The 22,025-nt window shown below is 36.4% G+C and overlaps 1 protein-coding gene across 3 annotated transcripts in view; it reads right to left on the bottom strand.

Annotated features, from left to right (window-relative positions):
• The window catches only part of LOC139119293 (proline-rich transmembrane protein 1-like), a 43,677-nt gene extending 26,566 nt beyond the window's left edge, over nt 1-17,111 (bottom strand). The window contains exons 1-2 of one of the 3 annotated variants that reach the window (XM_070683037.1): nt 17,026-17,111; nt 2,631-2,782 (exon numbers count right to left, since the gene is read on the bottom strand). In XM_070683037.1, coding sequence (XP_070539138.1) covers nt 2,631-2,782; nt 17,026-17,041 — 168 coding nt within the window. In that variant the 5' untranslated portion in view covers nt 17,042-17,111. Of the gene's footprint in view, nt 1-2,630; nt 2,783-2,999; nt 3,128-17,025 lie in introns of those variants that run through there. The other 2 variants (XM_070683036.1, XM_070683038.1) reach the window with 2 other exon arrangements.
• Between the last annotated feature and the right edge of the window lie 4,914 nt (nt 17,112-22,025).

The raw sequence follows: 22,025 nt of genomic DNA, 5'->3' as shown, positions 1-22,025 counted from the left end.
GAGGCTCGTGATGTTCACAAGTTCTTGACCATAATTGTGGTGTTTACAACTGGAACAGCACACCTACAAGGTGCGATTAACTATACTTATCAATTGAGATATTACTATATATTTCTGGTGCTGCGGATTTCGTAGCCAACTTCATGTAAGTTCTATGACACACTTTTATTTAACCAATGATCAAGAAATGATACAATTCACTTTAGTAGTGTTCCTGCTAAAACAATTTTGAGCGTCTAGAGGTGCACGGTCATTTCAAACTCTGAACTTGCGTGTAATATTATTTTTGCAACTTTAGTCACATTATATTCCTCGGAGGTTAGATTTTTAAGAGTATCTGGGATTATATGTGGGTGTGTGAGATTATAAAATGTGTTGACAAAGTATATCTCTGAATGTGAGGAACCGACGAATTATTATGTAATACCACGATCAATCACTCGCCAATCTGATTAGTGTCAGCACTGAACACTTATTATAAGCAAGCAAGTGTCTGAAAGTAATCTAACATATAGCTTGAACATTGTCTGGAGTTGTAATCACTTTTTGGTTTGAAATAAAACCTAGCTTACATTGACAACCTAAAAGGTTAAGTAACATCGATATGAAATAAGTGCTAATATTTTTAGTGGAATAAAAGAAAGATATTAATGTTCACGACACTAGTAGTATCAATTGACATGACTATAGTTTTATAGGAACAGTTCAGTGTCTATTTGAAGGGGCCTCATTGACCTTTGACCCACTCACTGTGATGACCCTCTAGGTTACTCATTATTAATACAGGCAGTTAAGTCAAAGTTGGGAAAATTTTTTCAGTCATGCAAAGTGATTAATCAGGATATATTTTGAAAATTTCCCGTCATACTGACATCTAGTTATCGTACCTTTTTTAAAGTGCAGTGAGCAGTGAAATATCTGATAAAGCATTTTTTTTAAAACATAAAAAATTGATGGAAATATCCAAATGTCACATAAGAATGTCCGTATTTTAGAATGTTAAAATCGACTGTATATTGAAATTGGCATTTTTTCCATATCTAATACGGCTAGTTTTCAATCGGGTTCGAACCCACAACATACGGCATCAGTCGCCTAGCGGAGAGGCCACAGAGAGAACCGCTCGGCTAAATCTCCACTCCCAAAAAAGAGTGGTTCAATAGCCGGCTAAGTTGTTGCATTTTTTTCTGACTGAGACCGCTCCACACGTTGTAGAGTTCGTGAAGCACTCACGCACGCATGCTCACTATCACACATCGCACATACAAACTTTATCGAAGCGAAGAAACGAATTCAACGCTTTAACTGGGAGAACGATAACCTCGGGGACAATTCTGTCCACCAGCAGAGTTACCAACCCAGGGTAGAAAATAAGGCTAGTTTTCAATCGGGAAGCCCAATTCAGATCCAAATTCAATGAAAACGGATAAGGTGACAAAACTGTTTATTTCATTTCTAAAATGACACTATATTAAACAATAGATTTTCAAAATTCAGTGAAAATGACATTACTTTTAATTTTAATTTTAGTGTGTGAGTTTGTCGTACTTTACCAAAATGCAGTGCACCTATTTTTACAGATCTGAGAGGATTCTGTGCTTGACAGTTAATTCTTTCTTCATTCCTCTTGAACATGATATATATATATATATATATATATATATATATATATATATATATATATATATATATATATATATATATATATATATATATATATATATATATAATATATATATATATATATATATATATGGTGTGTGTGTCTTTGTGTCTTTGTGTGTTTGTGTTGTGTGCGTGTGCGTGTGTGTGTGTGTGTGTACAGATATCCTTGTGCGAAGAAGGGTTCAAAGAAGGGCGATACCATATAATGTTGCGACGGGGCTAGATAATTTATAACAAATTGTTGTTTACCTAATTCTTTGAACCCTTCTTCGCACAAGGATATCTGTACACACACACAAACACACAAACACACACACAAAGACACAAAACACAAACACACTCTCATATATATATATATATATATATATATATATATATATATATATATATATATATATATATATATATATATATATATATATATATATATATATATATATATATATATATATATTAGTCGTGTTCATGCATTATGCAACCATCAGACAAGCTGATGATTGCAGGATGCATGGCATTTAAGTCACATAATAGACAAAGGTCCAGATGATCCCGCTGTAAGTCGGCATTTAATAGGATTTGAACAGCCTTACTTCAGATTACTAAAATTACATTGGTCTGTTACACTATTACACGGCGTATATGGACATCCCATTCAGTGTCTATTTTTTCTGATGAGAGGGAACAAAATATTCATTGACTGAAGGGGTAAAGGGTATATCACATACGGGTCTCAAGTTGATTTCACAGTTCAACCCGCACGGCTGTGGAGTCGCCCTGTTGCTTGCTGAAGACCATTCCACTTTGACGCAGTACGAGGAAATATTTTTCGACATTAATGTTTTCGGCTGAGAAGAGGAGTCGTACAATAATCTTTCTCTCACAATTTCTTGTCTTCAGATCTTAAGATTTGATATCTTGTTGATAAAAACTAAGAGTAGAGTGAATGCCACTCCTTTTTCACAAACCTGTAATGGTGGTGCTTGGTAAACTGGTGGTGCCGTTGCTTGGTAAACTGGTGGTGCCGTTGCTTGGTAAACTGGTGGTGCCGTTGCTTCGTAAACTGGCGGAGCATACGCCGGTGGGCTCTGGTCTCCACCGCCGCCCCCGACCAACCTTTCTGTTGAAAAAAGTAATCAGAATGTAACCTTTGCTCAAATGGGCGTCGCTACAGTTAACAGCTTATCCAAATGTATCAGTGACCATTAAGATACGGCTAGTTTTCAATCGGGTTCGAACCCACAACATACGGCATCAGTCGCCTAGCGGAGAGGCCATAGAGAAAACCGCTCGAATTTACATGTGCTTTAATGGCAGCTTTTTGCTAGACATCGTACCTCTTTCTTCTGACATGCAGAGAAGTTGTACCTCTCGGTTGGGCGAGGAGCCGTGGAGATGTCTCTTTAAGGCACGCTCTCCTTGTACCTACTGTATTGGTCAGGTCACAAGAGAATCGGACTTTTATCTCAGATCGACGTCATTGTTTGGAATTTATCAAGACTATTTTTTCTGTAGTTTATTGGTAACTTCAAGTTAAAGTTTAATCGAAACAAGTTTTAGTAATCCATTGCTCTCTCTAATTTTAAAATAATATTTTTCCATCCCCCTAGAGGGTTGTTTGTTCTGAACCGCCTAAGTGAATATTCGAGGATATTTCCTACATAATGTGATAAGCATGTTTATTTACTGGTAATTTTACCTCACAGAGAGTCGATGACAATTTCTGACTGTGCATGAATGAATTGGGTAACACTCTTGGTTTGTAAAGATTTAGTTCTCATACTTTTCTCTCCATTTCATGTAAAATTGAATTGCCAAAGCTTCCAAAACAATTACCATGTAACTAATCACATAGCTCTTTTATTCATTAATAACTACTTTTTTTATTGATTCGTTTGTTTATTCATGCACTTATTCACTCACTCACTAACTCGCCTAAAAATAACGTCACCAATAAAAATGAACACAAAACGGTGTATAAATATTCGAGAACAGTTACACGATTATCGAGATTACCATTGACGATCTACACAGTCATAACATTACTTTTTAGGTAAATTTACAGTTTGACGGCACCGGAGCTTAATTATCGATTCGTGCAAACCGATCGTTGCATAACGACACGACAGAATCATTTGCAGTGGTTGTTAAACTTGATTCAAGTTGGTCGCTTTGTAAAATATGGTAATTTTGGTACGTTACCTGTTTCATGTTACTTTTATGTCAAACGCTTTGGCCTGGATGACCGCAAACAATCGTACAATACAATGCTTTTTCACCGAGTTGTATAAAAGTATCTGCGCATTATTGGAGTGAACTAGATGGGTGAGTTACAGGCGGAATCAGATCTCATGAATACTCATCACATGCAGAAAACAATTTCATTCATAGACTTGTACCAAGTCTAAGTTGATACGAAATATTCAAGCTTCCGAAAGAGCTCATAGTTATATGAACATTTATCGACACTTCCTTGTAGAGATACGTTTATCGACACTTCCTTGTAGAGATACATAAGCATTGTACTCTCAAGGGTTATATAGTTTGCTTTCATTTCAACATCATGAATTAAAACATTCAGTTTGGTAAGGCAGGGTTGCTAATAATATGATTTGCAACACGCTATTTGTTATACTCTGAGCGTAAATAGGTTTTTGATGTCGTTTTTAATTCTCCTATATAGTCAGGATTGTCGTAGATTTGGTTCAAGTCAATGATTTGACATACTGTTCCCAATTGAGTGAAACGCTTTGACAAGGATGACAACAATTATGAACTTTGCGGTGACCGTGATAGGTAAGTATCCTCCCAAAGGGCAGCGTCTCAGAAGGCTATGATTAATTGCTAAATTGTCACTTTTTACAGCAATTCAAAGAGTCTGAGGCTAGGACTACTTAGAAGCTGATTATTTGTTGAAAATAATTAAATGAAACAATGAGTCTCAGTCTCATACATACATACATAGATACATACATAGATACATACATAGATACATACATAGATACATACATACATACATACATACATACATACATACATACATACATACATACATACATACATACATACATACATACATACATACATACATACATACATACATGCATACATGCATACATACATGCATACATACATACACATATACATACATAGATACACACATACACACATACATACATACATACATACATACATACATACATACATACATACATACATACATACATACATACATACATACATACATACATACATACATACATACATACATACATACATACATACATACATACATACATACATACATACATACATACATACATACATACATACATACATACATACATACATACATACATACATACATACATTATGATGCCTTGCAAAAAGATCGAAATTAGGAAGTGCGTACTGGTTGCGAACGATGGTACGACCAATTAAATCGAGGATTATAAACTTACTTACTAATACTACCTAATAATATACGAGGGTCGAAACGATCTGCCTCTCCATCGGGTTGTAATAAGACTTGAAAGACGCAACATAGGCTAATCTAAAATGACATCTGTCGGGTACAAAAGTCGCTCATGTCTTTTTTTCCTGAGGCTCGCAGGCAAATTGTTCCATTAATCGAAGGGTACAAAGTACATTACACCCGCATGCTAATAATACACCGTGTAATTAATGGTAACGTGGATCGCCCTGTTGCCCCGGGAAGACGATGTGACTTTGACACACTAAAAGAAAAGAATTTCCAACTTTGTTTACTGCTCAAAATCAGGTAATTGTGCTGCAATATTTGTCTCACGATTTGTCTTGTCTTGTCAGAAATCGTGTTGATTTCTTGTTAATAAAAACGAATAGAGATGTGAATGCTTTTTATATAAAATCTGTACTAGCAGTGACGTCGCTATGGTAAACTTGCTGTGTATGACGTGGATAGTAGGATCGCAATCGCTGCCCGTGTCTGATTGTGCTGTTGAATGAGTAATCACAATGTCACCTTCGCACAACTGGGTACGTAACGAAAAATTGGTTTTAAGTACCTTTTAAAAGACCAGTGACAATTAAAATTCCCAGGATAACATTTTGATGTCCGACCGTGGTCATCATGTGACTCGTTTTCAAGATTTTTCCCAAGTTGTTTATTTCTATAACAACGAAGTTTGAGTCATCTGTTTCTTTTCTCTCATTTTAAAACCTATCTTGTTTGAGGCTTACTGAACTGCCACTGTACGTGCACAGTGTGAGAATCTTTTATGCATTATTTGACACACAATATACACGTGCTTGAATGGTAATTGTCCGTCATGACAATTTCTGATTGATTGATTTATTTATTATCTGCTTTTTATTTATTCGTTCGTTTATTCATTCATTCGTTGACGATCACTCGCTCACTCTCCATCTCTTTCTAGTCTGTTCAAGCTTAAAAGTAAAGTTAGCAGAGACATACCTATGTCTGACCTTCACCTTCTACTTCCAAATGTTATCTTCAAATCGCTCGCGTTGACCAGAACAGCCGACCGAAGTAAGAAAGGCAACAATCTTGTTACGTGAGTAGCAAAGAACATAGCTTCAACAAACCAAACAAAATATACTATATTTCTTTCTTATTTCAGCATGACGCCAACAAAATTTACAGGTCTTACTCAAAAACTTATCTTTGGATTAGCGATTTTTGGTATTCTCGTAGACCTTTGTTTTCTATCCAAATTGTTTGGTATGTATGTATGTATGTATGTATGTATGTATGTATGTATGTATGTATGTATGTATGTATGTATGTATGTATGTATGTATGTATGTATGTATGTATGTATGTATGTATGTATGTATGTATGTATGTATGAATGTATGTATGTATGATTGTATGTATGTATGTATTTGTATGTATGTATGTATGTAGGTATGTAGGTATGTAGGTATGTATGTTTGGATGGATATATGTGCGCATGTGTGTATCTATGTATCTACGTATCTATGTATCTATGTATGTATCCATCTATCTATCTATTTGTTTGTCTATCTATCTATTTGTTTATCTATCTATCTATCTATCTATCTATCTATCTATCTATCTATCTATCTATCTATCTATCTATCTATCTATCTATCTATCTATCTATCTTCTATCTATCTATCTATCTATCTATCTATCTATCTATCTATCTATCTATCTATCTATCTATCTATCTATTGTTCTATCTATTGTTCCTTTTATCATCCAGCTAACTTGTCAGCTAGATAGATAGATAGATAGATAGATTGACAGATAGATAGATAGATAGATAGATAGATAGATAGATAGATAGATAGATAGATAGATAGATAGATAGATAGATAGATAGATAGATAGATATCTGTCTATTATCTATGTATTATATATGTATAGATTTATATATTTATGTATAGACGTGTAACTTAATGTGGGATATATCAAGAAACTTGAGTGCGCGTCTTTCATGAAAACTTGTAAAAGTTATACACGCTTTAATAACATCAGAAACAGAGTTGCTTACAGATCACGGCGACGAGTACTCATTAGACAAGGCGATCATGGTACATACGATAAAACATTGAAACTCTTATTTACTTCTGAAAAGTAAGATCTTTGCTCATGGCTAACATTGGAGGAAAGTTGTTAAAAAACGAAATAGCATGGAAGGCTCATTCTTTCCTGTTTTCGTGTGCTGTTGATTGAAACTCAAGTGCACCTCATTCCCCGTCAATAATGTGATAATGAGGTCTAAAAACATGATAACATGAATGAGAAATTTATCACTATAACCATTATACATTAAAGACAGTAGAGCTAATACTAGATAAACGGAACCAATATTTCTCTCTGCTTAACTATCTTTGCGCATACTTATCCTCAATACTTGTATAATAACATGTCACAGTTTCTTGTTGCAATGTCTACTCACTTAATCATCGTTTAGCTTCTCAATTGAGCTTGTCCTTCCATAGAGTTTTAGTTGAAAAGTCTTTTTATTCATGATGACCAAACTTACGTCGTCGACAAAAGTAGCTGATGATATGCTTGCATAAACAAACAGTGCCAGCTAAGCAAGTGTACTGCGCATTTCGACAGCCTTTTGTGAAATAAGGAAAGTAACTAAGGGCCAAAAAAAATCTTTTAAAAGGTGTCTGTTGCTATGTTTTCTGCGGAAAAATTTGGGGTAAGAGACACAATTGAACAATTATTTGGATTTCTCCAGACCTTTGAGGACTTTAAGTGTCAGCTTAAAAATCAAAATTTGTGGATTTCACGAATTTTGTAAAATTCAGTGGTCTGGTCGTAGAAATGTTGAGAAAAGTTGTAAAAGCCACTTCTAGATGCATGTGTTGGGGAACAGCCGTCAAGGAGGAATTTGGACAGGTCGATTCAATAAAATTGACACTCCTCAATTTACCTTTCTAAAAAAAGGCCCTCCTAATTTAAAAATTAAAAAGTTTCACAAAAGTTTATTAGCTAGTATATTTCTTATATTTTCTCAGCATGTACTTTTCGACATATTATAGATAAGATTCCAAAGATAGCTTGCCTGGTACATAAAGCCAATTTGAGGAAATGTTGAATACTTTTGGGCTTCAACATGACCAAGGAAGGATTTTGATTTGTGGATAGCACTTATATTCAATCGCAAATGTTTCAAAGCTTTTGCTGAACACAGTAACAAGATGTTTGAGTTTATGTGTTTTGAGAACCGCATAATATTTATAAACTTTGTTACAGTAGTGAATAAGTGCTGGCCGGCTTTGTATCCTGAACCATTTTTGACCGCTGTCCCTTAAAGTCTTTGAATTCTTATTTACAGCGCCAGATTCAAACCTAATATTTTCTTTGTTGTTGCTCAGTAGACACTCTATTGTTTTGCAAATGGTGAATTAACAACTTTTCATGGCATTTCCACATTTTAGATAGTCCACACACAAAGTTCCAAACCTCAGACTGTAGTTTTTTGAAGTTAAGTATTATATTATTTTTCATTTCAATTTCGCGATACAGATAGATAGTCAAAACACATTTAAGATTTACTTTTTTTCTGCTTCAAGCATCGACAAAGACCTCTTGCTCCAAAGCCTGGCGCCATGCATACAATACAATCTAATCACTGACTTCCAATATGCTGCACGGCGTTGAACACAGAAATGTAGTGCAAACAGTGAAAATACTACAGTAAAAATGTTTATTAGTGGAACAGGTGCGATTCACCGGATAGGTTTTTAGTATTTCATTAGAGGTTTTTAGGGTTTTTATTGTTTTGGTATTTTACACACATGGATACTATTGTGACAAGCTAATTGGGTGTTTCAGCGTTTTGTTGGGAGTAGAATATTACTTGTTACTGACTTAAAAAATTCAAAATAGTCGGATTCAGTCAGATTCATCAAAGGTAGTACAACTGGCCCTTTAAGAATTTGTGTTCATCTTTCAATTACTAAAATATAAGATATGACCCTCCATGAGAGTTTTTTTGAAAATATGACCTTCCAATTAATTCTCTCCGTCCATCCGATGTACTTGTTACAAAACTCCACCCTCAAACTTTCAACCACGGTGTTACAGACACTTTACCATGATACTGTTATTCTGACAACTACAACTGAAGCAACTATAATGAAGACACCAATGCAGATAGACGCATATGCGAAATTCCTTGCTCCGGTCGAGGAGGTTTCGGCTCTTACACGGTCTCCAGCCAACACTGCGTCACGTACCTGTGTAGAAAGAGTAGGCCGACAGTCATCAAGCCATTTAGGCTAGTCCTTTCCTCAATCCCGCTTTCAACCCCGTACTTGTGTAATAAATTGACCTGGGTAATTCTGCGTAATTTACAGGATAGTGTATTTAGCTTGCTAAAAGGGGCCTGTTGAGCGCCCTATACGGAGCCTTAACACAGCGGTCGGATAATTTCGCGCAATTTGCCATACGTTTTCATGTACAGTTGGGATAGCCTTTTGACAAATTTTGAATGTTTTTCCTTCTATTTTGCTGTTTTTCAGCCGTCAAAGGAAACTTTTTAGTTTTTCAAGGGGCCCTTCAGCGATAAAGGAAGTCGACAGTCGTCAAGGCTAGTTCTTTTCTCAACCGCTCTTTCAAGTAATTCACGGGATCAACGCAAAATAATTCCTTCCTACTAAGTTTCCACCTTTGACTCTGAGGTTCGATGGTGATAGAAATACGTGCGACATCAAACATATATTGCCAATTTTTTAATTTTTTTTGGAAAAGTGTTGGCTGCGTACTGTAACGTATTGGTACACATAGGCCTAATGACGTCATTTATTTACCCGTAGAACTTGTAAAGCAACGTAACCTTCATATACCAATCAAGAATGGGATGTAAATTGAGGTGTGAGAAGGACGGTGTGGTGTAAATTGATGTAAATTACATTACACTTGCGATGAGATGCGAACAGCAGCAGAAAGTTTCGATTGAAAAGAAATATTGTGCCTTTAAGCCTGATTTCTGAGGATTTTACTATAACATGACCTACTTAGAGCTGTTCGGCAGGTACATGTGACGGCTTAGCTTATCTATCGAATGATCGAACTCGACCTGATTTACATTAGGTTCATTTTCAAATCTTTAAACAACGCAAACGTCGTCGATAACGTGCTCATTGAAAACTGGGTTTTAATATGAAACCCTGAGAGGTATCACCCGACCTCGCTAACTTCACTGGCGCCCGTACGATCAGAACAAGGAGACGTTCGAATCTCTCGCTCATTTCGTTTACAAATGGAACGCGCTGAGAGCAACGCGCGTAGTAACCAGGATTCTGAAATGATCGTGATTGCCCATATTTGGACGCCGTGTGCCTGCCTGTAACTGTTGAATCTCGCACATTGTTGTTTACACTCAGATAAACTTTCTTCATACAAAACTAGATCCGAAATTCGATGCGTTCATCCAAATATGGGCACTGGGACGTGCGTAATAAAACAAGTGTACAGATGTGAGGAGGCTTCTCCAAATAGCTTTACAATTTGCACGAGAATCAAGGTATATGATAACATCCTAAATGATTCGGCTGGCGAGGAATAACGGGCGGCCTATTTCTACTTCTAAGAACAAATACTAAGTATACATTCAGTTTTCCACAAAGGAACCATAGCAACAGTAAACTACTACTGCCCTCTGTTGGGTGCCAGATATATAGATATAGATATGTACTATGTAGGTGGGGAAAGTTTACTAGGTCGCTGACTGGCTTTACAGGCTGGTATTTTAGTTCCTTTATCAATGCCCTCCTTGAATTTGAAACAGCACTATTCGTAGAACCTACGAACGGTGCTGAAAAATAGAAGAATTTTGAAACTGAGCTTACATCTAGTGCATTGATGATAGCGACCAATCCAAGTGGCCAGCAGCAGCAAATGCAGGCAAATATTGCAAGGGCCAGATGGTCTTTTGGAGGATCGAGCATCGGACGACCGTAGTCCTCTTGAACATGAGCATATTTAGCATGTAATACCTGCATTGAAACAAAATAAAACATTCAAGACACACTTCGCTAATCACATGCAATGTTCCTTAACAAGAAGTATGAGAAAATTACAGAAATATCAAAGTTCATTTGGTCTCTCGAGAAAAAGGCCTAGGGCTTTGATGTATTATGGTCAATTACTGAGTTGGTTTCGAAGTTTCACCATCAAAACAACTATTTTCTATTTAATTGCAACACCACCTAAAACTATAGTACCAAGGTACGTCCCACGCATATAAATAAGAGTGAAGTTCCAGAGAAAATTAGCCTGATGATTGCTGGATGCCTGAAACTAAGAAACATAAATCATTACTCTTTTACTTGAATTAGTGTTATTTAACAGTATTGCATATAAATACATACATGTACATATTACTTTGTACTTGAAGTTGTTATATAGAATTGCTTCCTAGTAGTACTTCATTTCAAGAGGGCGACATCTAAGAGTGACCTCGAAGAATGTATCCCGAGCGTCTTTTGTGTTAAGAGTTTGACTGACAAACAAAAGAAAGTAGTAAGCTCCATTTTAATTGGCAACTGTGTCTTTATGACGAGACGAACTGGAGGTGGCAAATCTTTGTTGAAACAAGTTGAAACGTTGAAGTAAAGATAGTTCGTCGATCTCTTTCACCTAGGTTGCATGCACAGTCGGCAGTTGGCCGGTGCAATCTTGGTTTTCTCCGTTTATGTAATGTGCGTAACATGCGCTGTGATTGGTCCGCAAGATTTTGAAGCTTCATCCGACTTTCGTAAGGCAGTATAGCAGGTAGTTTCTATACTGGTAATTTATTGGGAGATTGTATTCGACCAAACGACCAGTGCGAGAAGACGATGCAATGACCAATGCTACACATTGCTACATGTGGTGTCAACTGTCAGAGAACCCCGGCACAATTAATCATGCAAAGCCAGTGCAGTATCATAGAATAATTTTTCAGCAAGGCCATGCACAGCTTCACTGAATGAATATTTTAGTGCTTCTGTGTCAATCACAAATTATATTGGGGCATGTCCTTTTTGTCACATACACAAAGCTTCAACGCAGTATGGCTTACCTATTTCTATGGTCTTATATAAAATGGCATTCCCAAGGTCTGGCTGTTGTTGTCTGTTGAAGATGTTGTTGTTGTTTTTGTTGTTGTTGTTGTTGTTGTTGTTGTTGTTGTTGTTGTTGTTGTTGTTGTTGTGGTCTTGCTTGCTTTCTTAGAAATTGATAGATGGCATGTAGGTTGCAAAGTAATTCCAGGAAAGATTCTGGTATGATCACTGTTTTGTGGAAAAAAAACGATGCCAAAATGAGTTTAATCCCCAGAGTATGCAAGAGAAGCTCATCTCTCATAGACACTTGATTATAAGAGGAGCAAAGTCAATATCTATACAGGGACGCTTTGTCAAAGGATGTTGGCTTTAGCATACAGTTTCAGCAATATAACTGCAGCAATCATTCAATACAAATCTGCCATACAATTAGGCAATCGGGTTGACAGTACAGTTGAGTCAACAAGGTTAAGGGAGTGGACCAGTTGAAATTTGGCGGGTCGCAGAAGAATTATGGGATGGCATTATTTTTCCACCTACTCCACTGAGCAATGTCTTTTAACTTTGTAAGTTTTTCAAAGTGTTGACTGACTGCCTTTCAAGGGTGTTTTTCTCATGGCCTATTCAAAGTACAATAATTATGTCTCAAGTTACATGACTGCTGATTAAGAAAAAAAAATCACGTATGCAAACGTGTTACATGTTTGTATGAATGTTACATTGTATGAATATGTTAAATATTTATATGAAATTTGATGAATTGACTGAATTCCCAATGGCAATATTGTTTAAATACACATTCATCTTCATGCTTTTGAACAATAGCAAATGTTAAAAAGCCTCACCGTACATATCGATAGGTTCACTCCTTGGCATTATAAAAGCATAAGGGCAATGTTGTGCTATCATAACCTTTGAACTGTGGAGAGCAATAGAGTAAAGTAAACTGGAAGTTTAAATATTTTTCGGAAAGGTTTGGCTCTGACTAATTCTTTTCCTCTCTACAGTTGTATTTTGCAGATGAAAATTACTGAAAATTTATATCTTGAACATTGAAACGTTTCCAGAAAATTTGCTTTTGGCAAATATCTGTCACCGCCTCTAGACATGATCTGGTCTACACCTTAGTTCACTTGAACTTTGCCAAGAACTTTTGCAGTCTAACATAATAGCTCAATAATCATCCTTCACTTATGAGAGCAAATTAAACTTGGAAGTGGAAGACGCTACCGTTATGACCTATCTCGACACAAATATATTATTTGTCCTAAAGTGACTAATTTGCATTTAAACAGCCATCTTGCGATGTGGCTGAAAATTACTAACAAGATCTCTTTCCTCCATATGATATTTTCATGGAATTTGGCCGTGACTCGTTAAGTAGGCATTTAAGTTTGTAGGCAAACTTTTGTCCTTGTTGATTCAGGTTTTTATATTCTTAGTGCTATAATTCCTGCAGCCAACTTTATGTAATTCATATGCTACACTTTTATTTAGGTAAATGATTGAGAAATTTTACAATTCACCTTAATAGTGTTCCTGATAAAACTAATTTATGTGTGTAGAGGTGCAGAGTCGTTGCAAATTCTGCCCTTGCAGTCAAATTAAGCAATAACCCACGCCGCAGGAGGGTATACACGAGATTTTGGTACAATGCGCGACATATAGCACGAGCCGATAGGCGAGTGCTATATGGAGCGAATTGTACCAAAATCGAGTGTATACCCGACTGCAAAGGGGGTTATTGCTATTATATTATATCAACTTGTGTGTCTTTGTTGTCTTGTTTGAGTATTTTCGTCACTTGAAGCCCCAAATGCAGAAAATGGCCGTGTGAGAGATCGATCGTCGGAAATTCTGCGCCCGAGACCGAGCATTTTTATGTTGGGATTACGTACACACGCACACAGTATCGTACGATAAATACGCATACGTTCATCAACATTGCATTTTATTCGCATGCAACGCGAAGACTATCATTAAAATACCTGCTGCAGACACAGAAAACAGGTCAATCAAGAGTTCAAATCAAAAGAAAAAGTAACAATTTTTTCGTAAATTTACATATGAACAATAGTCCTGTTTTTTTTGGCATACTAAAAATAGATTTGTCTCATTCTGTACCGCTTAAACGCGTATACGGTATACGTCGCCCGTCGCGACATTCAGAGGTGGTACAGTGAAGTTACAGGATGTATTTTTGATGGATAATTTGGACGTACCAGAAAACATGCAGTTTTGAAATAATCCAGACGTACGATGACTGCAATTGTGATGGACAGTTGTACAGTGTGTGTTGCCCGATGCAGCGAGAGCTGGACGCTGATATTGTTCGCAGCATTTGATGTCAAATTTTGTCGCAGTCGCCAGGAGTCGTCCCATTGTTATTTTGAACTTCTTGGTCTACATCGTTAGGACACCCTGGTCTGTTGCAGCCCAAACTTTGGTAAAGAATATCTGACATACCGTTACTGTGAGAAAGTGTCAATTTATTAGTGTGTGAACGAATAGTAGCTTCATTTTAAAGAGCGGCAGGATATATCACGTCTCGATTCCCGCAATATCAAGAAAAGTGCACGGTGCGCTGTCGCCTCAACGCAATAATTCGTCTACATCACACTCAAATGTGCTGCTTCAGAGATGTATTTTATCATCGATCCCAACTTATTTTCACCAAGAGGTGAGTTACAGACCCACACTTTATCTGTGTATCAAAATTCGGTATTCTTTCTTTGAAACAAAGCGGACTGTTTCGGTTTTTCGCGAGGGTCTATGGTTTAGATGGGTACGTTCAAATGCAGCGAGTGGGAAATTTTCGAAAATGCTGGTTTAGGGGCCCGTTTTACCACTGCTATCAGTGCTAAAACAGTATTTTAGCATCGGTGAATGAGCTCTCGCCCAATCAGAATGGCGCATGGTAGCATGATATGATATAATAATGTTTTTGTCTTTACAGTCATATCGCTCGGAGATTAGATTTTAAGAATGTAGATGTGTGAGATTATATAGCGCATTGACAAAGTATATCTTATAGTGTGAGAAATCGACGAATTATTATGTAATACCACGATCAACCACTCGCTATCTGATCAGTGTCAGCACTGAACGCTTATTATAAGCAAGCGAGTGTGGGCAAGTTGTCTAACATCTAGCCATTGTCTGGGAGTTGAAATCATGTTTAGGTTTGAAATAAAACCTGGCATATATAAACAACCTGTAATTGTAAGTTACATCGACATGAAATAACTGGTGATATCCATAGAATAACATAAAGTTTACTTGTTGTCCCTATAAAAAAACTCTTCTGTAAAACTTAACTTATTGAGGTGCCAAGATCCACATCTAATCACATGAGCCAGCATCAGGTGTTCTGGCCGAGTTTAGTGCACGTACAGTAATAAAAATAACAGTTGTATAATTCCAGGGACCACCAATGGCCATAATTACATGCAATTTGAAATGCACACCACAATCCTCTGAATATGTACTCCAGTAAAGCAAATGTCTTTTGTCGAGTAGAGAGGCACAGTAGAGAGGCACAGTAACTATTTTTTACGAAAAGTTCAAACATACATGTAATGTAGTGTTTTTAAACCTTTATGGCATTTGAACACAGAATATCATACACATTACTGATCTAGCATTGTTTTACCATTGACAATGATGATATACGCTTTACATGGTTGTTTAATATTCTATCTTAATCTACATGGGATTGGCATTGATCATTTCCTCATTTGCAACAAAATTTAGTGGTTTCAGGGAAATTGTTATGTTCAATTTAGTTTTGTACATTCTTGAATGTACCATAACATTGTCATTTTCCTTTGAATAGTTGAAAAATGTACTGCTGACACATGCTACAAAAGGCAGCAACTCCAGAACCCACTGAACACATTCTTTACCGATCAGGGAGGATTCTGTGCTTCACATCTAATTCTTTTCTCACCTCTCCAAAAATACATTTGGTTTCTCATGCTTTACTGCTATGACAGTTTTGTATTTCACATTTGGTCAACATCAGTTTGTTTATCGAAAATTCACCAACTCCTCCTTCAATATCATATGGTGTGGCCTTTATTCGGACCATATTTCCCACAAGGACATATATTTAATTTGTGTGTGTGTGTTTGTTAGATACGACCAGTGGAATCTAACAGCCAAAGGTCGAGATGATCCTGTTCCACATGCGGTTGTGATAAGACTGGAACAGCGTGACTTCAGCTTATCAAAAATCAAAGCGGTCGGGTACAAAGTTACATGGTGTATACATACATTCCATTTAGTGTATATTCTTCCTGTCGGTAGCGAGCAAAATATTTCATTTGCTGAAGGGGTGAAGGGTATATTACACCCGGGTTCAAGTTGATTACACAGTCCAACCCGCACGGCGGTTGAGTCGTCCCGTTACCCAAGGAAGAGCATTAGAGCTTGACGCAGTAAGAGGAAACATTTTCCGACATTCATGCTTTCTGCTGAAAAGAGTATACTCGCTATAATCTTTGTCTCACCATTTCTTGCCTTGTTTTTAAGAACTTTTAAGGCTCTGATATCTTGTTGATAAAACCTAAAAGTAACGTGAATGCAACTCCTTGTAAACAAACCTGTACGGGTGGTGTCGTTGCTTCGTAAACTGGCGGTGTATACTCCGGTGGGCTCTGGTCGCCACTGCCGCCACCGACCAACCTTTCTGTTAAAAAAAGTAATCAGAATGTCACCTTTGCTCAAATGGGCAAGAAACTACAGTTAACAGCTTACCCAATTCTATCAGTGACCATTAAGAATTTACATGTGCTTTAGTGGCATCTAGGCTAGACACCGTACCTTTTTCTTCTGACATACTGAGAAGTTGTACCACTCTGTTAGGCGAGGAGTTGTGGAGATGTCTGTTTGATGCACGCGCTCCTTGTACCTACTCAATCGGTCGGGTGACAAGAGGATCGGATATTTATCTCAAATCGACGTCATCGTTTGGAACATTATCAAGACTTTTTCTGTTGTTTATTGGTAACATCAAGTTAAAGTTTAATCGAAACAAGTTTTAGTAATCCATTGCTCTCTCTAATATTATTATAATATTAACATCGCCCTAGAGGGTTGTTTGTTATGAACCACCTAAGCGCAGATTCGAGAATACTTCCTACATAATGAGACACAAAAATGTTCATTTACTGGCAATTTTACCTCACAAAGAGTTAGTGACAATTTCTTACTGTGCATGAATGAATTGGGTAACACTCTTGGTTTGTACAGATTTAGTTCTCATATTTTTCTTACCGTTTCATGTAAAATTGAATTGCCAAAACTTCCAAAATAATTACCATGTAAATAATCACAAGCTTCTTTAGTCATTAATAACTACTTTTTGATTTATTGATTCGTTTGTTTATTCATGCACTCATTTACTCACTCATTCACTCACTCGCTAAAAATAACGTCACTAATAAAAATGAAGACATTACGGCGTATAAATATTCGAGAACTGTTACATGATTATCGAGATTACCATTGACGATCTACACAGTAGTCGTAACATTACGTTTTAGGTATATTTACACTTTGACAGCACTAGAGCCTAATTATCAATTGTTGCAAACCGATCGTTGCATAACGAAACTGCAGAATCATTTGCAGTGGTTGTTAAACTTGATTCAAGTTTGTCGCTTTGTAAAATATGCTAATTTGGGTAGGTTAACTGTTTAATGTTACTTTTATGCCAAACGCTTTGGCCTGGATGACTGCACAACAATCGTATAATACTATGCTGTTTTTACCGAGCTGTATAAAAGTATCTGCGCATTATTGGAGTGAACTAGATGGGTGAGTTACAGGCGGAATCACATCTCATGAATACTCATCACATGCAGAAAACAATTTTATTCATAGACTTGTACCAACTCTAAGTAGGTGCGAAATATTCCAGCTTCCGAAAGTACTCATATGAATATTCATCGACACTTCCTTGTAGATATACGTTTTTCGACACTTCCTTGTAGAAATACATAATCATTGAATTCTCAAAGGTTATAAAGTTTTCTTTCATCTCAACACCATAAATTAAGACATTCAGAAAGGTACGGTTGCTAATAATACGATTTACAACATGCTATACTCTGAGCGTAAGTAGGTTTTTGGTGCAGTTTTTAATTCTCTGATATAGTCAGGATTGTCGTAGATTTGGTTCAAGTCCATGATTTGACATACTGTTCCTAATTGAGTGAAACGCTTTGACAAGGATGACCACAATTACGAACCTTGCGCGCGCTGTTTTCACAGACTGTGTGTGGGGTGACCGTGATAGGTAAGTATCCTCCCAAAGAGCAGCATCTCAGAAGGCTATGACCAATTAGTAAATTATCACTATTTACAGCAATTCAAAGAGTCTGAAGCTATACTACTTAGAAGCTGATTGGCTCGTTGAAAATAATTCAAGAAACAATGAGTCTCACGCAACCAATTGGCCAAAACCTTCCGGGGACGCTGCACATTAGCTGCACGCTGCACTAAGTTCAGTTTTCTTTAGACGGGTGCGTGCATTCTTACATACATAGATACATACATACATACATACATACATACATACATACATACATACATACATACATAGATACATACATACATACATACATACATACATACATACATACATACATACATACATACATACATACATACATACATACATACATACATACATACACACACATACATACACACATACACACACATACACACACACATACATACATACATACATGCATGCATGCATGCATGCATGCATGCATGCATGCATGCATGCATACATACATACATACATACATACATACATACATACATACATACATACATACATACATACATACATACATACATACATACATACATACATACATACATACATACATACATACATACATACATACATACATACATACAAAGGTCGAAACGATCTCCCTCTCCATCGGGTTGTAATAAGACTTGAAAGACGCAACATGGGCTAATCAAAAATGACATCGGTCGGGTACAAAAGTCGCTAGTGTCTTTCCTTCCTGAGGCTCGCAGGCAAAATTTTCCATTAATCGAAGGGTACAAAGTACATCACACCCGCATGCTAATAATACACACTGTAATCCATGGCAATGTGGGTCGCCCTGTTGCCCTGGGAAGACGATGTGACTTTGACAAACTAAAAGAAAAGAATTTCCAACTTTGTTTTCTGCTCAAAATCAGGTATTTGTGCTGCAATATTTCTCTCACGATTTGTCTTGTCTTGTCAGATATCAAGTTGATTTCTAGTTAATAAAAACGAATAGCGATGTGAATGTTTTGTATAAAACCTGTACTAACAGTGACGTCGCTATGGTAAACTTGCTGTGCATAACGTGGATAGTATGATCGCCATCGCTGCCCGTGTCTAATTGTGCTGTTGAATGAGTATTCACAATGTCACCTTCGCACAACTGGGCACGTAAAATCAATTGGTTGTAACTACCTTTTAAAAGATCAGTGACGATTAAAACTTCCGGTATTTATGTGCAAATGTTTAAGCGAGACATTGTATCTTTTCCAATTGATATACTTAGGAATTATGTCTTTTGGATAGACGAAGAGTTGTGGAGATATCTCGTCCGGGCACGTGACCCTCGACCTACTTTATCGGTCAGTTGGCACAAGGACACAGGATAAGATTTTGATGTCAGACCGTGATCATCATATGACTCGTTTTCAAGATTTTTTCCCAAGTTGTTTATTTCTATAACAACGAGTTTCAGTGGTTTGAGCTATCAGTTTCTTTTCTCTCATTTTAAAACCTATCTTGTTTGAGGCTTACTGAACTGCAACTGTGCACCGTGTGAGAATATTTTATGCATAATTTGACACACAATATACACGTACTGGAATGGTAATTGTCCATCATGACAATTTCTGACCCCACCTTTTCTCATTACAAGTAAGGGATTCTTACCATACACAGGTAAATAAGGCAACACTGTGAACTTATTAAGATTCAAACCTTCCAACTTCTCATGTTATTGTCTGTACAATGTGTAGCCACAGCTTCACATTCCGTTCATAGAGGTATGTTTTTGAAAACAAAAACATTCACTACAGAATAGCAAGTTTATTGATTTATTTATTATCAGCTTTTATTTATTCGTTCGTTTATTCATTCATTCACTCTCTCCTTCACGCGCTCTTCATCTCTTTCTAGTCTGATTAAGCTAAAATGTAGAGTTCGCAAACACATAAGTATGTCTGACCTTCTCCTTCCAAAGGTTATCTTCGAATCGCTCGCGTTGACCAGAACAGCCGACCGAAGTAAGAGAGGCAACAATCTGTTAACAAAAGTAGCGAAGAACATCGCTTCAACAAACCAAACAAAATATACTCTATTTCTTTTTCATTTCTTCGTGACACCAAGAAAGTTTACAAGTCTTACTGAAAGCCTCATCTTTTGATTAGCGAATTTTTGCATTCTCGCAGACGTTTGTTTTCTTTCCAAAAAGTTTTGGGTAAGTTTAAGCTTTATAAAGGTGCCACAATTCAAAAGTGTCATCATGGTACGATGAAAATGATTTCTAAATCTCGCTACTTTATTTATTTGCAAAATAGCGTCGCATGTTTTTAGCGGTAAAAAGACAATAGAAAAACGTGAATTCGTGGAATAGTCACCTTGCCCAGGATGAAGAATATATTTTCATATGGTCCCAATGCACAAAAATGCACAAACATAACGAAATGCTATGTATATGTATGTATGTATGTATGTATGTATGTATGTATGTATGTATGTATGTATGTATGTATGTATGTATGTATGTATGTATGTATGTATGTATGTATGTATGTATGTATGTATGTATGTATGTATGTATGTATGTATGTATGTATGTATGTATGTATGTATGTATTTGTATGTATGTATGTATATATGTATGTATGTATGTATGTATGTATGTATGTATGTATGTATGTATGTATGTATGTATGTATGTATGTATGTATGTATGTATGTATGTATGTATGTATTTGTATGTATGTATGTATGTATGTATGTATGTATGTATGTATGTATGTATGTATGTATGTATGTATGTATGTATGTATGTATGTATGTATGTATGTATGTATGTATGTATGTATGTATGTATGTATGTATGTATGTATGTATGTATGTATGTATGTATGAATGCGTGTGTATATGGATGGATGGATGGATGGATGGATGGATATATGTATGTATGCATGTATATATGGACGGATGATGGATGGATGGATGGATAGATGGATGGATATGCATATCTATCTATCTATCTATCTATCTATCTATCTATCTATCTATCTATCTATCTATCTATCTTTTTATGTATCTATCAATCTATCTTTTTTTATATTGTTCTATTTATCATGTAGCTAGCTAGCTAACTTGCTAGCTAGCTAGATAGATTGACAGATAAATACATAGCAGATAGATACATAGCTATATATCTATCTATCTCTATCTGTCTATTATCTATGTATTATATATGTATAGATTTGTGTATTTATGTATAGACGTGTAACTTAATGTGGGATATATCAAGTAACTTGAGTGCCTGTCTTTCATGAAATCTCGTAAAAGTTATATACACTTTAATAACATCAGAAACAGAGTTGCTTACAGATGACGGCAACGAGTACTCATCAGACAAGGTGATCATGATACATACGATAAAACATTGAAACTCTTATTTACTTCTGAAAAGTAAGATCTTTGCTCATGGTTAACATTGCAGGAAAGCTGTTGAAAACGATATGGCATGGAAGGCTCATTCTTTCCTGTT

This window comes from Ptychodera flava, chromosome 19, assembly GCF_041260155.1.
Source record: "Ptychodera flava strain L36383 chromosome 19, AS_Pfla_20210202, whole genome shotgun sequence".
NCBI classification, from domain to species: Eukaryota; Metazoa; Hemichordata; class Enteropneusta; family Ptychoderidae; genus Ptychodera; species Ptychodera flava.
The sequence above is the reverse complement of the archived record's forward strand: the minus strand, read 5'-3'. Positions and strand labels throughout refer to the sequence as shown.